Consider the following 15,068-nt stretch of genomic DNA (forward strand, 5'->3'; position numbering starts at 1 on the left):
CATGAGAGTTGGCAGCACACCGCGTGGCCGAGGCGGGAAGCGGGGCTGTGCTGGGCACCAGGGGGTGGGGGTGGGGATGCTGCTCCAAGACGGTGGTGGGCCGGCAGGTCTCATCCTGCTGCTGCTTTTGCCTCCGAGGGGCTCTTCTGGGCTTGGCTTTTGCTAGTAAAAGTGCCTGCTGTTTAACAAAAAGGCATAACCAAGGCAAGACCTTCACCCTGGGAAGGTTTAAAAACCAATACGGCGGATACGTGATAAGCATCGTTATCACGTATCCACTGTACCGGTTTTTAAACTTTTCCCAGGGTGAAGGTCTTGCCTCGGTTACACCTTTTTGTTAAATATCTAGTCCAGACCAAGTCACGGAGCTGTGTTGCAATAAGCGCAGCGAACAATCCCCCAGCAAGAGACTTGCAGATGAAAGAGCATTGGGCAGTCTTTTAAACCGTGTGATGCCTCTTGTTGCTGAGTGTAGAGCTTGATGAGTATTCAGTTGGAAGATTATTTGGGTGAAAGTAGTATTGATAAAGAAATGCAACCATCGTAACGGTTACCACAATTCCTGCGGCGCAGTGTCGCTTGTCTTTTATCTTTAACAACGCATGCATCTTTTTTCCGTATTTGACAGGTAGACAGGCATTTTATAACTTGACAGTTAAGAAGTACAGTAATTTATGACCTAAAGCTTCATATAAGGAGTCTGCAGTCATGTCCAGCTGTTCTAGACCTGCTAGACCCACAGGTATATATAGATAGATATGTGTGTATATATTTATACAGCATGGAAAGCCATCCTTAAGGTATCTGTGAGGGGAGTGGAAGTTATCTGAATGCTGCATCTAGGGAAAGGGGAAGACGAGGAATAGCGGGCACAAGCTGATTAAAGATTGCTTCAGACTGGACATAAGGAAAAACTTGTCGAGTGCTGAAGGTGTGGAACAGGCTCCCCCCAAGTCACCCACCCTGGAGATCTTAAAAAAAACGGCTTGGTGCCCACTTTGCTGGGCTTTCCTGCCCAAGTGCAGGGTGGCTGCTCCCGATGATCTTGTAAGGTCCCTTCCAGCCCTTAACACATCTGTGAAAGGCCTACATTGTCCAGTTGCAAGGATGAGTTAATACAGAAACCTTGACACAAGAGAGCAAAAGCAGTTCTGCATTTGATTAGTCCTGTCTTTTTGAGAGCAGTGTTAGAAGCTGCTTGGTGCAAGAATTGATTTCTTGTCCTACAAAGGTCAGAATAAAAATGGTCAGGTTTCTAGAAAGAACATGAGGAAGCAAAGTCCACCAGAAATCAGAAAGAGGCTTCTAAACAGTAGCATTGCTGTGTAGATCCAAGGAAAGGTAAATGGTTTGAAGGGAACTGGTGACTTTAGGAGGTAAAATCCTTGCATCATTGTCTTGGATAAGAAAGAATTTCTGTCTGACATAATTTATCAACAAGAGCTGTTTCTAGTGGAGCTGTTGAGTAGAGGAATCTTAACAAATGAGCCTCTTTTAGGAAGGATTAAGAGACAGAGAGCTGCTGTTAACAAAGTTCACCTGTGAGCTAGTCTGTTCTTCCTGAAACCACCCATCACAGTGGCATGGTGGGTATCAGACCTCAAGGTCTAAATCTGCATTTCTGGGGTCTGTAGCTTCTATTCCAGAGCCATCTTTAATGTCAAAAAAGCATTTAGCTGCTGGGGAAAAGGGTATATACTTTTGAAAGAAATGATACATTTTGACAAGTCAAAAAGGCCAAGTAATTCAGTGTTAAAATTAACGCTTCTCTCTTTAGGTTTGTGCCCCATGTGTTTGTGGGTCTTGTTCTCTTAATTTTAGTTTTGTTCAGACAGTTACGTAATACTAGACGTTACTGCTGCTGCCTTTTCTTTTATGTATATTTTTGTAGAAACATCAACAGGGTCGCCTCCCTGTTTTATAAACGGAAGTCCTTTTTATGTTTTCCCAAAGCTGTGGTGACTGCTTGAGGGGAGGAGCTGAGAACACTGGTGGGGGAAAAGAAAGTTTATTTTGAAGTGGCATGGAACAGCCATTGTAGCATATGTGTGTTGGAGCGTGTGTATGTTATTTATCCAGTATGGTATTAACACTGAGGTACAAGGATCCTGTTGGAGTTAAATTTCACTCCTAGGATACGGTGTTTTGGGTGTAGATTGGTTTTTGTTAAATGTTCTGGGCTGATAAACCCCACTACCTTTCTGACAAAACCAGTGTTGAACTAAGGGAGGTCACTGAACACAGTGAAAGACTACTGCCTTGCACCATGGTTTCTTTTCTGCTGGGTACCTTAAGTGCTTAGTGAGCTATGTTTTTTGTTTCTGTGTCGTGAAATATGGGTTCTTCCCATTTCTTATCTCTTCAGACCCAATGGCTGTCCCACCATCCTACTGTGACCTGGGGAAATCTGCCAGAGATGTATTCAACAAGGGTTATGGTAAGTAGCATTATCATGTGTTGATTCTAATACGGTAGTGTAAGTGTGATGCTGTAGCCTTGGTAGTCCAGAAATTAGGCAAGAGGCAAGGATATCTTAGCGTGGTATCTTTTTTTTTAAATCTCTTTTGGTAGTATTAACAAAGGCCAAGCTAAAATGTGGCAAAGTTCAGCTAAAAGGTTTCTCTTTTTAGAATAGAAATCTAGGAGCATTCAAGATGAAAGATAACTAAAATTATCCTTGGATACATAAATGGTGGACTGTCAAGTAGGAATAGGGAAGAAGTGGTATTGTCTGTGTGAGATCATGTCAAAACAGAGAAGAAGGACAAGGTCTTGAGAGAACCTGCCTTGCTGTAAGATTTAAATGCCTCAATTTATTTAGCTTTTGAAAAGAAGAGACTAAAAGGTGAGTTTGATCCCAGTGTGTAATGGGGCCAATCTCTGATTGAGGGCTCTGGAAGAAAGGCAAAATAGAATGCAGAGGGAGTGCGAGTTTGGATACATTTGAGAGTAGGAAGAAGGAACAAATATTTAACATGTGGTTGATTAACCATTGGAATGACATATTAAAGGGTGTGTTAAATCCTCTCTCTCTTGAGGACTTGTAAGATTAGATATCTTTCTAAAAATATGTCCTGGCTCAAACAAGTTATGAATGTGATGCAGGAATTACTAGATTAAATTCTCTGGCCAGTGCTGTGCAGGAATTCAGGCTGGATAATCGCAAAGGTGGTACCATCTGGCCACAGCAGATGGTACCTTCTGAATTCAGAAGTGGTACCTTCTGAATTAAAACGTGTTAATTTAACTCAGGACTGCTTAGCCTATAACTACTTGCACACTTTTGAACACTCAGTATTCCCTTGTGCTCCGATAAGCAGATGGTTTATTAACTTCCATGGATCATCAGAACCTAGTTAATTCTTTCCCAGTAAGATTAAGTCCTACTTACAAGGTGGGCTGTTTCATGTAAGTGCTCCCAGACTATTACATGTAGGAGTAAAAGCCTCTCATTTTCTTGTATGCTGTAATGAAATAGGTGTCTTTCTGCTTTTGTGTTTTAGGATTTGGACTGGTTAAGTTAGAGCTGAAGACCAAGTCCTCCAGTGGAGTGGTGAGTACTGAGCACATTCATTGGCACTGGAAAGGGGAGGAGAACTTCCTGTAATAAGAGTTGCTCATTAGTGCATGTTTCATTTCTCAGATAAGGGAATGGAGATGGGTGGTGCAAAGAATGAGTGTGTCAGTGTCTCTGTAGTGGGCACAGATTTTAGCACGCCACCCTGTATTATGTCAGTTTTTTGTCGGGTACAGCTCACTCTTACATCCTCACCATGTATTGACCCTAATCATTAAAACATGCTTGTGTTGTCATGCTTCAGGTTATGCATGTTCTTTTGTACCCTGCATTTTCAGAACCATATTTGTTTTGGTTCACATCCCTTCTTATGGATGGAGGCCAGATCTTCCTCCATTGCTAGTTAACACAGCATTGTGAGTCCCCACCCACCCCTGAAAGCTAGCTGTTTACTGAAGAGACAGAGACACCAAACATTTTTAGTTAAATAAGGTTTTGGATGAGGTTGAGAGCCAGTTGGCTATCTTTGGCAACATTGCACTCAACCTTCTTAACAAGTTTTTGGTTGGCTTAAAAAGGAACAGGTCTCATCTGGTTACTGTATACTACCATTGCTGCTTGGGGGCCATAATTAAACTTGTATATTTAGCTGGGGTCTTCCCATACTGGGGCTTCTTTTTCCACTTACATTCAAACTGGGCTGATCTCTGTTCCACTCTTGTGCCAGAGCTGAATAATAAAAACATGACTTCTGTAACATGTTTCATTCAGGGATTTTAGAGCATGTTATAGACCTTAAAGGTTGAAGACTCCCAGCTTCTCTGAAAACCAGAAAATACCATAATCTCCATTTTACAGATGGGGAACCTGAGCTTAAGTGACTTGATCTCCCGGAAGTTTGGCAGATCCAGGAATAGACTTCACTGTGCCTTTAACCATAGGAGTATCTCCCCCTAGGCAGACTTGTTCTTGTCCCAGCCCTTGCATTCCTGTGTGTACTTGTTTATGGTGCTATTCATGTGTGATTTGCCTATGTTACTTCACGATTTGCTTGTGTTTTGACTGTTTCTATTCCTACAATTCCTTCAGTTCTCTGATCCAGTTATGCATTCACGTCTCAAATTCACAGACATCTGACTTGTTCTTGCAGCTGAGGGCTTGTCATAATCTAGTGTTTGGATAATACTTTTTATTCAGTGAAGGTATGGGGATGGGCGTTCTTTTTTACTAAAATGACCTAGCTGCCAAGTATGAAATCTCAGAACGTATGGACAGGTGGGACTTTTAAAGGCTAAGAACATTTTACTATAGCTGTTAGAGGTCTGAAAAAGTGGCAGTACACTTGTATAGGGGAAGCAGTGGGATGCGCCTAAACTATCAATATTCGTCATAATTTCTAAAATGTTTTCTCCCTTTTCCATGCAACTTGGTCTGGATTTTTGTTCAGCTGGTAAGAATGATTGAATGTTTTTGTGGATATCCTAGTTTTGCATGCCTATCTCCAGACTGCGATACACACTGTTGTCATGCCATTTTTGTCTTGCCTCCAAAATTGAGCAATGACAATGTGAAGCATACCAGGGTGCATAACTTATACTGTGCCTTAAGCTAACATGTGTAACATTTGAAAAATAACCCAAAATAGGAACGCAAGAATAGCCGGGAAGAAGTTTACTACTAACTTATTATGTTGCTTCAGATCAGTAGTCTAGCATTTTGAGTAACAATATTTTTGCGTTCACTGTGACAACACTAGGATCTTGTGGTTTGGAAGGAAGCATTGATTCACAAAGGGGAAGCACCTCATAGCCGAGTGTAAATGGAAGTTCTGCCTTTTATATAAAGTATTACTGTGTACCAAGACACCTGGCCTTTTCGTTCAAGAGGTTGAACCTTCCCATGGAATGACTTTTTGTTGCAGTCCTTCCCAGGCTTCTCTGTCAAAATGTGTTTGCATCTGAGATCAGTAGTTCAGTTTCTTATGAAGCAGGTAGTGTTCTTTCCCCCCGAGGATGCCAGCCAGACTGGGCTGAAAGGTCAGACCAGAAGTTGAATTTGAGAAGTGATTCTGAATAGTGCTTGACATGAGACCAATGGGCATTCACATAGTGAGGATTTCAGAAATGCCCTCGAGGGACTTGAGCCAATCGCAGCTCTGCTTTTGACAGCTTGGAGATGAATGGTAACATATGTGGACTTTGTGCTCCTTGTCCAGAGGAGATATGGTTCCAGCTGCTAGGAAAATCCTGCTGCTTTTGATCTTATGACAGCAAGATTCGTTCCCCATGGCTTGTGAAAGTGGCATTGGGAATCTCTTTTCCTTTATTGATGCTACCTGTTGCGCCTTTGGATGGACTCCCTGAATTGGGGAAATCCACCCTTAAAAGTTGGCGACAGATTGATTTTAGTCACCTGCGCAAGCTTAAAGAAATCGGAGATGATGTGCGCACACACGTGGAGTGGCTCCTTCAGTGTCAGTGTTACTGTCAGGATATATTGCAAGACTGTTGTGACAGATGGACATAATCAAAATAAATATCACTTTGCATGACGTGACAGAAACATGGTTCTGTCAAACGCATCAAAACTATTCAGACCGGATTCCCAAGTCTTGGAGCACTGTGCACTGGCCCTGCAGTCTGAAGATTGTGTATATACCATTCAAGAATACAGGTTCTCACAGGCTTGGGACAAGCCTGCTCTTTACAATTAAGGTTTCAATTATAAGACATCAGGACGCTAAAGATTGTAATCTGTTAAGCACCGTGTTACTAAAATATGTAAACCTCAAAGGTGGCTTAGGAGTTAAATGGTGAAGATTAATTATCTTCCTTGGAGGAAGATATTCAAAAGGTGAAAGAACAACTGAAATGAGGTCAGTTGTGAGGCATTTCTTAAAACTTACCTGAGGTGCATTATAACTGTTGCCAGAAATACCCTACGCAGTGGTGTTTTTTAGTATGTGGTGCACAGCCATCAGTTCCTGACAGCTACCAGACTGTTAGAATAGTATGGGCATCCAACAAAAAGAGGCATAAAATCTTGGTAACAGGAAGCGCCAATGTACAAGGAACTGACAGCATGTTGCTAGTCTGCAAAGCAGAGTAAGACGAGATATCTTGATAAAACTGCGTGAGGCAGGGAAAAGGAGTAGATTGTTCACTGTCTGGAGAGCAACTGTCAAAGGATGACTTCAGAAAGGAGGACTAAGATGGCAGGATTTGAGAGGAGGTCAGGGTCAAGAGAGCACAGAGAGAGCCTGCAGAGTGGAAGGAGAGGAGGGGAGATCCTTGACAGCGTGGTGCCTTGACTGACAGAGATTACTTTGGGAGCCAGTGGGGCCCAGTCTGGAGTGAGGAAGATTTCTCTGATACGCATAGATTAGTAGGTGGGTACAGGGCCGTGAAAAGGCTGGAGCCTGGAATTGCATGCCTTTGGATGGCTATATAGGAAGTTGTTGCAATAAATCAGATGTGAAAAAGGAAAGAGATGAATGCGAGGTTCAGGAAACGGATGTTGAGTCACTTATGGAATAGGGAGTCCTGGCACAGGGACAGGGCTATAAATACAAGGGGGAAAAGAGCTTGGGAAATGGATATGACAGAGTGCCTCTTTTGCAAAAGATGTTTGTATCAAGGCCTGTTGACTTGACGTTTTAGGAAAAAAGGGTTTTTGAGGGAGTGGAGGACTGTCATGGGGGTGAGGAATGCACAGTGCACTACAGAATGAGGAGATAGACCACAAAGGGTTGAAGAGCAGGGTTTTAGGTGTTCCTGGGAAGCAGAGGCCTAACACTGGGAGGGCAGTTGTTGCCAGAGACAGGCTGGTGGGAAGAGAGAGAGATCAGAAAGCTAGGGACCCTGCAGCATTGGCTTCTGGAATGCAGTGTACAGAGGATGATGGGAGTGACCAGTAATGCCAAATGCTGTGCTGGCGACAAACGTAAGGGAGCCTTAGTCAGCAGTGCAGAACATTTTGTTGACCATCCAAAAGCGAGGGCGTTTCAGTGCTGTGTGAACAACAGATTGGAGGAGAAGGATGCTGCGAGCAGCAGGGTGGCCACAGAGATAGGAGAATAGAAGATGTTTTCTCTCGGAGTTTAGTGGCAGGGGTAAATTGAATGTGAGGTGGTATTGAACTCGGAGATTAATTTCTTGAAGCAAGATGATGGCTTCCAAGTAAATATAGGGAGTTGGAGGCTGAGGGAGGAGAGGAGACATGATGCCACTGAAGTGAAATGTGTGGGTGGGTCAGGTACTGGGTGCGCGAGGAATAGATCCATGGGGAAGGGGAGGGCGGAGTTGGTGGATGTTGCTGTTACAGACACCTGCAGTTTTGGAAGGATGTGGCAAACTTTGTAGGTGGTCATGTTAAAAAAGTTAAGGAGGGAGCCAGATGGATGAAGTCATGAATAGATGGTAGCTGAATAGCAAGCAACGGCTTTTGGTGTTTTCAGAAAATAGAGAATGAGAAAGCAGGGCTTTTCCAGATTAGAGAGGAGTTTTAGGGATATGTCCTGGCATCATAACGAAGGAAGTGCCAAGGAAGAGGGGTTGGCAAAAGGTCATCATTTGATACAGAAAGAATTAGGTTTGCTGGTAAGAGTGGAAGGAAGGGGGTTTGCAGAAAGGAACTGAGGGATTGTGTTAAAAATCCTGAGGGTGTGAGGTATGGAAACAAATGGCTTGATGGGACAGGACTTGTGTGGAAATTGTATTTAAATTAATCACTGAGTGGTAATTCTAATGTGTTCTGGACAGGAATTTACCACGACTGGCTCTTCCAACACAGACACGGGTAAAGCCACAGGTAGCCTGGAGACCAAATACAAGATCAAGGACTATGGGCTTACATTCACCCAGAAGTGGAACACGGACAACACCTTGGGCACAGAAGTGTCCATGGAGGATCAGGTAAGAGGAGGAGAAGATGGCTATAAAAGCATTTCAGCAAATGAGGTGAAAACACTTAGTCAAGAATTAACAATAGAAAGTCAAAGGCATAGAGCTGTGGTAAATCAGAAATAACTAAGCAATGTCAGCTGCATGAAGTATGGTATAGAGGACAGCACATCACATGCTTTTGGATAGTGTGTGTGGAAGCTTTTTTACAAGAGTTTGTTCTTAAAGGTGCATGCATAGTGCACACAAGCAGAACAAAAGGGTCCCTGCACGGTACAGGCAGGGCGTTAACTTCATACGTGCAGAACTCATGCTACAGTAGACAGTGAAATTACCAGCTCAGTCTTCAACATGGAGTTGTCTTGAAACTACTGACCCTTCTTACAAAGGGTCAAGTGACAGACTTGACGTATAATGTACTACATTTCTGAACAAAAGTATTGTGACATGGAAATTACAGCAAGGTAGTTAACGCTTGCAGCCGAGGAAATTTTTCAGCGAAGAGTCTTGATAATGTGACGACTTTGTTTCCTTTGCAGTTGGCTGACGGGTTGAAGCTGGCACTTGACACCACATTTGTACCAAATACAGGGTAAATCTCTTCTTTCAGTTTGAACTAGAGACTCCTGGAATGGATTCAACAGTTGGGCGAGCTAATTCCTCATTTGAACAATGTAACTCAATTCAGGGGGCATGGTTCGGAGTTTAGTTGTATTTCTATACTGGCAGTCCTCGCACTTATGCCGGGTTAAGTTCTTGGAAAAGGCGCTGTAAAGTCGAAACGATGCAAGTTGAATCTGATTTTCCCATAGAAACAATGTTAAGATAGGGGGTTATGGTCCTAACCGAGGGCTTGATGCCCAACCTTTTATAGAAATGACCATAAACACCATATTTAAATCAGCTGTTTAATCAACTATACATGCTATATACTGTATAGTACAAAGCTTTCTAAAGTGTAGTGTATATAAATCGATTAAACAGGGCAATACAATAACGAATCACATAAAATTTTATTTAATCAGAAGGTGAAGGAACACCTTCATCAGGGTCAAGGAATTCAGAAGGGCTTGTTTGGGGAGATTTTGGGGAGGCTTAGGGCCACTTGATGGCTTTTTGAAAAACTGATCCAGGGATGTTTGTTTTTTTCCCCTCTCTCATTGTAAATTTCCCTGTAGTGCCGTAAGTGCGAGGATCCAGCGCCGTAAGTAATAACACGGGTGTAAACGGCAGAGCGCCACAAGCGTGAATTGCTGTAAGTCAAAACGCTGTAAGTCGAGGACTGCCTGTATCCCCAGCCAGTATTTTTGGATGAAAATAGAGACCCTCTGATTCTCTAAAGTTTGGTGAAAAGTTTAAAGGAAAGAGACCATATCAGGTTTTTGGAATATTGGGATGGTAGGCACTCTCTCTCTCTCAAAGGTGCCTTTTTTCCATCTACAACAGTACCACTTGAGTAATTTTATTTATTCCACTCATTTTCCAAGTCTCAAGTTAACACTGGGGTTTTGTGAAAAAGCTCTGATACCTCTTCCCAAGTCTGAGCAGCATGAACGAAAATGCAATCTAATTTTAACAGGTCGGAAATAGAGGCTAAGATTATGGGGCAGGGTCAGATTTATAATAATGAATGCAAGTTGATAGATTGGATGGGAATAGGATATAAAGAGCTGTAAATGAAGACAAGCAGTGCACATTTGTGGTGTCCGGGGATTCAGAGAGGAAGTCATGTGGACAGTGACAAATTGAAGAGTGAGCTCTGCCAAGTGTTCTGAGTGGACATGAGCAGGGCAAGGGGGAAGCGCATTGTAGCTATGGCGATGAACAGAGGCTGCATGAGTGTTTTAGCTGTGTGTGTGGATAGGAGGGAATGCAAGATGAGGACATAGCCCAGATGTGAAGCTCTAGAGGAGGTGTGAAATGAAGAGGGCCAGGTTATAGGCAAGGTGATATTTCCATCATGGTTGACAGAGGTAGGTCAGGGAGAGTGAAGGGCGAAAGAAAAGAGCCTGGGATGGACCTGGGAGGGTGGGCGGGGAAGGTGGACTACAGACTTTAGGTTGGAGCAAGGTGAGAAACGGAGAGAAAGGAGGAGTGGGCAACAGAGGGCCTGAGAACAGGCCAGAAGACACTGACAGGAATAGACTGAAAGTCACTGAAAATCCAAGTGACAAGGCAAGGGCTCAAGGGTGGTGCTGAGAGAGACTGGGTGATGAGCTCTATATAATATAAGAACCTTGGCCGAAGTCGCATTTTAAATTTGATCTTTTTGAGGAATAGATGAGCAGAACATCTTACCCATCACTTGTGGGTGTTATGGATCTGGAAGCCTATTAAAAAAAAATAAGTGTAGCACACCATATTTTCTGCTTTTGATTTAACAGTTCTAATTCTCAGTAATAAGCAGTCTTTCTGAGTAGCGGAGGAAAACTGGCTTTTGCTATCCAGTTGAGGACTTTGACTAAATAAGATCGTAACTTAATTTTTGAATGTTTTAAATGCATCTACGGGTATTGGCCAGGGTGGTGGGTTTTTATTATGTAACTTAATTGCAATATAATAATAGACAAAGACCTTCTCAAAAGTAGCAGCCTCGGTGCATGCTTTCCTTGAAGGCAGACAAAGCATGAAGCTCACTGAGTAGATTCTCAAAATAGTAGTTGTTGGGTCCCTGCTAGGAGGCATAAAATGAAATCTTTCTCTCTACAGAAAGAAGAGTGGGAAGTTGAAGACATCCTACAAACGGGAGTACATAAACTTAGGCTGCAACATTGACGTTGACCTTTCTGGACCAACCATCAATGGCTGGGCTGTGCTAGGCTATGAAGGATGGCTTGCTGGCTATCAGATGGCTTTTGATACCGCCAAATCTAAACTGTCACAAAATAACTTTGCATTGGGATACAAGGCAGGAGACTTCCAGCTGCACACTAACGTGTAAGTATTGGCTGAGCCTGGCAAAAGGCTCATATCAAAGATGCTGAAACTGGGCAAACTGCAAGGACTGCATCGGACATAGGTTAGATGGTGGGAGAGAGGGAAGACGCCAGTTGCTGGCTTGTAAGAGAGTCCTGCTTTCTTTTCATTCCCAATCCCATTGAAGCAAGGTTGTGTCCTGATTTGTCATCCCTTGAGGCTTGGTTTCCAAGTGATGCAGTTCTCCTAGGTACAGTGGTGGAAGGCATTTTCAAACAGAGCTAGCCCTTGTTCTGGATGGCAGTGTCAGTAGACCTTGACAGATACAGAATGTACTTGCTAGTGGGTGGTGCTCCACCCCAAGGAGCCAGGCCCTGCAGTGAGGTACCCTCTGCCACACAGGAGACTGCCAGGATCATAACCACCCAGGAGTCCTGCAGCATATCTGCTCTTCTCCAAGCTGGTGTTACGCTTGAACAGCATGCCTGTCTTGGAGGAGGTGGAATGCTTTGGCTTTGCTCTGCGGAGTCATCTCTGTTTCTTGCAGTTTGTGTTCAAGGCAGGGATTTTTTTTGTGAGAGAATTGTTTCAATTCTCTCACTTCCAGTTTCCTCACCGAACTGGTGATGCCTGTCCTGTTGCTGCTTGTGGACTCTTCTTTTATGCTTGGCATCACTCCCTACTTGCAGCTTGGGAAGAGAAAGCAGAGTTACTTTACCTGCTTTGTCAAGAGTCCAGGACCATGTGTGATATGTCAGCTTTTGGAAAGTCTCCCCCATTTCCTTGGCAGACTCCAGATTTTAGGGCTGGGAGCCTACAGGGCCAGGGTGAGGACTCCATTTGTGAGACAGTGGGAATTAAGACTTGGAGGAGGGGGAAATACAGCGATGGTGAGGGAGTGTTGCTAGGAAATTTCTTTGAAATGGGAAGAGATGAGATGCCCTGTGATGATCTGAGAATTAATATGACCACGCAGAGTGGTTAGTCACATGTTTTTACCTGTTAACAGGAACGATGGTACTGAATTTGGTGGCTCTATCTATCAGAAGGTTAATGATAAGGTTGAGACATCAGTAAATCTTGCCTGGACTGCTGGCAGTAACAATACACGCTTTGGCATTGCCGCTAAGTACCAGCTGGATGAAAAGACTTCTGTTGCGGTAAGAAGTTTACCAAGGGAACAATTGCAATACAATTTGTGTGTCTTAAATATTGTGAACTAGCAGCACAGATTGGTGACTCTTTGAACTGGCAGGACCTTGTGATTTTACAGGTTCAGTTATTGGTGCTATCTTGCAAATGTTATAGTGCACTGTTAGCTTGACTTTGTTACTGGATTGCTCATACTACTACGAAAACTGTGTTGCCTTGTATTAACTTGAATAGCTTTTCAAGAAAGGGAGTCTCGTAGGCTTGGTACTAAAGCGCATGGAATTCCCTCAGCTGCTTCTCTTACTGTCCTGCACACAAGGCTCAGGGTCAGCATGCAGTCATGTACCACCAGTACAGTATGGATAAATCGGGCAGCAGCATTTAGGTTTTTTTTTAGGCTGTGACCATCATTAATATCCGAGAAAAACAAAGCATGATGTCATAGAACCAGTCTTATGTACTATATTGTTCCAATTTTAGGTTGTCCCATCTTAAGTTTCGTATCACATTAATGAAGGGGGCACTAGGGTTTCTTAGGATGTCAATGTGCCTGCATGGCTATAAATCAAGTAAGAGCAAGATTAAAATTCACCTTTTTGACTTTGTACCTTTTGGCTAATTTTCCTGTAGGCCAAAGTGAATAATGCCAGCCTGATTGGACTTGGGTACACTCACACCCTTCGACCTGGTATGTAAACTGAGAAGTGTTATAGGGAATTGCTCCAGAGGGGCGTAATACTGTAACCTCTACAACTATAGAGTTGAGTGGGTGGGTAAGACCGTGAAAATTATTGGGACACGGAAAGAATTCTAAGTCCTGGTGGAACTACCTCCCATCCCTGCCGATCGTACCACTGTTTTGTGGAGCTGCAGAGTGGTCCTGTCACGGACACAATATCCAACATGCTGTTGCTTGTTTGGCATAAGTCATTGCCAAAAGACTGAGGCGCTTTGCCAGAGCTGCTTAGGCGTGATCTGCTCCTCCGCACCTCTGTTGAGAGTTGTCACCAGGAGCTGCTCCAGACTGTTTTATTTATACTGTTTTTATTTGTACTTTGAAAACACTGTCAAAGTCTGTCTGTTTCTCCAGGTGTGAAGCTGACGCTCTCCGGCTTGGTCGATGGCAAGAATTTCAGTGCCGGAGGTCACAAGGTTGGGCTGGGGTTTGAGCTGGAAGTTTAATGCAGTTTTCAGTGACGCAGCAGATCTGTTTCAGGAGATGAAGGAAAAACAACCCCAACATATTTTGGCCTTAATATTCTGTGAAATTTTAAAAAGTGTGAACTTTTTATTCTTCCAAAGAATTGTTGTAACTCAACACTGGAGTCTAGTGGGTGAAAATTCACCATAACAGGAGAAGGCATGTATGGAAGTTGTGATGTTTATGCCACATTTACTTTCAGTTCCTCGGTGTTTTAAAATTTGTTCCTCGCAGAGGGTAGCATCTTGTTGAGACAGAAAAATCCAGCCCTGCCCATAAGCACATCACGTATTGCATGTCCTGAACCTCACCACCTTTTATAAAATTGGTCTCTGTGCTGTAGTGTAAACTTTGATTTTGCATCAAAGTGAAATAAATCAGTCATTTGAAAAGTATCTCCGTGGTGTGTCCTGTTACTGCTTTAGCACTGGTTGTCAAAGGCTTTATTAGTTTGGAGGCATTAAAAATCTACCTGGCCAAGTTGGCATGCAGCCATTGCTGGGTAGTTTTATTGAGCTTGTTATTACCATAAGCAATTAAATGAGTGAAGATGATAAAAGTAACATGAGGACTATAAAAGTCCACTGGTGATGATGAGTATGTATGCATCTTGCCAAGCTGGGATTTTTCCATTCCTTCCCCACTCCTTTCTGTGTAGTCTGGTTTCGAGCGGCACTGCCTCTAAGCCCTGGAGAGACTTGTGTAAGCATTACAATAAAAATGGTGGTTACAGTGGTGTAGACACAATGCTCCAGAGATATGCAAGACTGAAGCAGATATTATCTTTTATTGGACTAGCTTGAATAGTATGGAGATATCTGGGCCATCTTTACAGTTTTCAGACTGTATGCGCTCTTCATCTCTGGGAAAGAAGCTGTCAGTTCGAAAAGGCAGCACAAACCAAAGTGAGCAGAAGAGGTGAAAGGTAAGTGATAAGGAGTCCTGACGCACTGGGCCTGTTAAATCCCTGCGTTTTGGTATTAAGTGAAGTTAGAAATTTCTGTTCTTAGCCCTGTCTGGTGAAAGCCTCAGGTGTCTCGCTTGTAAAAAATAGGTATAAATATTTATTTGCATCCTGTAGGGTTGAGAGATTTAGGGAAGTACAGAAAACAGCTGTGTATGGAGGAGTCGATATGAGAATAATTGCCAGCTGCTTTGCAAGCCTGCACACTAATGAACGTATTCATTTTAAAATGAATGAATGTTTATTTCACTTAGTGGCGATGGCAGGCAAGTGCTGAGAGGGAACATTGCAGCCAGTTCACAGTATGCTGCAAGGGTTCAGGGTAAGTAAGGAAAACTCTTAGGAAACTGATACAGTTCTTTGCCAAGTCCTTTTCCCTTCTAACAGCCCCGATTCTAACATATTTAGGCAGGAATG

At 43.2% G+C, this 15,068-nt stretch overlaps 1 protein-coding gene across 1 annotated transcript; it reads left to right on the plus strand.

Moving 5' to 3' along the window:
* The first annotated feature begins 611 nt into the window (after positions 1-611).
* VDAC3 (voltage dependent anion channel 3) lies at positions 612-14,082 on the plus strand. Its single transcript, XM_006023036.3, has 9 exons — positions 612-742; positions 2,366-2,437; positions 3,504-3,553; positions 8,278-8,430; positions 8,958-9,010; positions 11,128-11,355; positions 12,344-12,494; positions 13,117-13,174; positions 13,577-14,082. The coding sequence occupies exons 1-9, from the start codon at positions 709-711 to the stop codon at positions 13,666-13,668; spliced, it is 891 nt and encodes a 296-aa protein (XP_006023098.1). The 5' UTR covers positions 612-708; the 3' UTR covers positions 13,669-14,082.
* Positions 14,083-15,068: the final 986 nt, after the last annotated feature.

The sequence above is a fragment of the Alligator sinensis genome, unplaced genomic scaffold (genome assembly GCF_000455745.1).
Source record: "Alligator sinensis unplaced genomic scaffold, ASM45574v1 scaffold98_1, whole genome shotgun sequence".
In the NCBI taxonomy this organism is placed as follows: domain Eukaryota; kingdom Metazoa; phylum Chordata; order Crocodylia; family Alligatoridae; genus Alligator; species Alligator sinensis.

Excerpts from the sequence above, each read along its gene's own strand:
- VDAC3 (XM_006023036.3), top strand. The coding sequence starts at position 709 with ATGTCCAGCTGTTCTAGACCTGCTAGACCCACAG. Across the intron at positions 743-2,365 it reads TAGACCTGCTAGACCCACAG|ACCCAATGGCTGTCCCACCA; the intron begins GTATATATAGAT and ends TTATCTCTTCAG. Across the intron at positions 12,495-13,116 it reads ATGAAAAGACTTCTGTTGCG|GCCAAAGTGAATAATGCCAG; the intron begins GTAAGAAGTTTA and ends ATTTTCCTGTAG.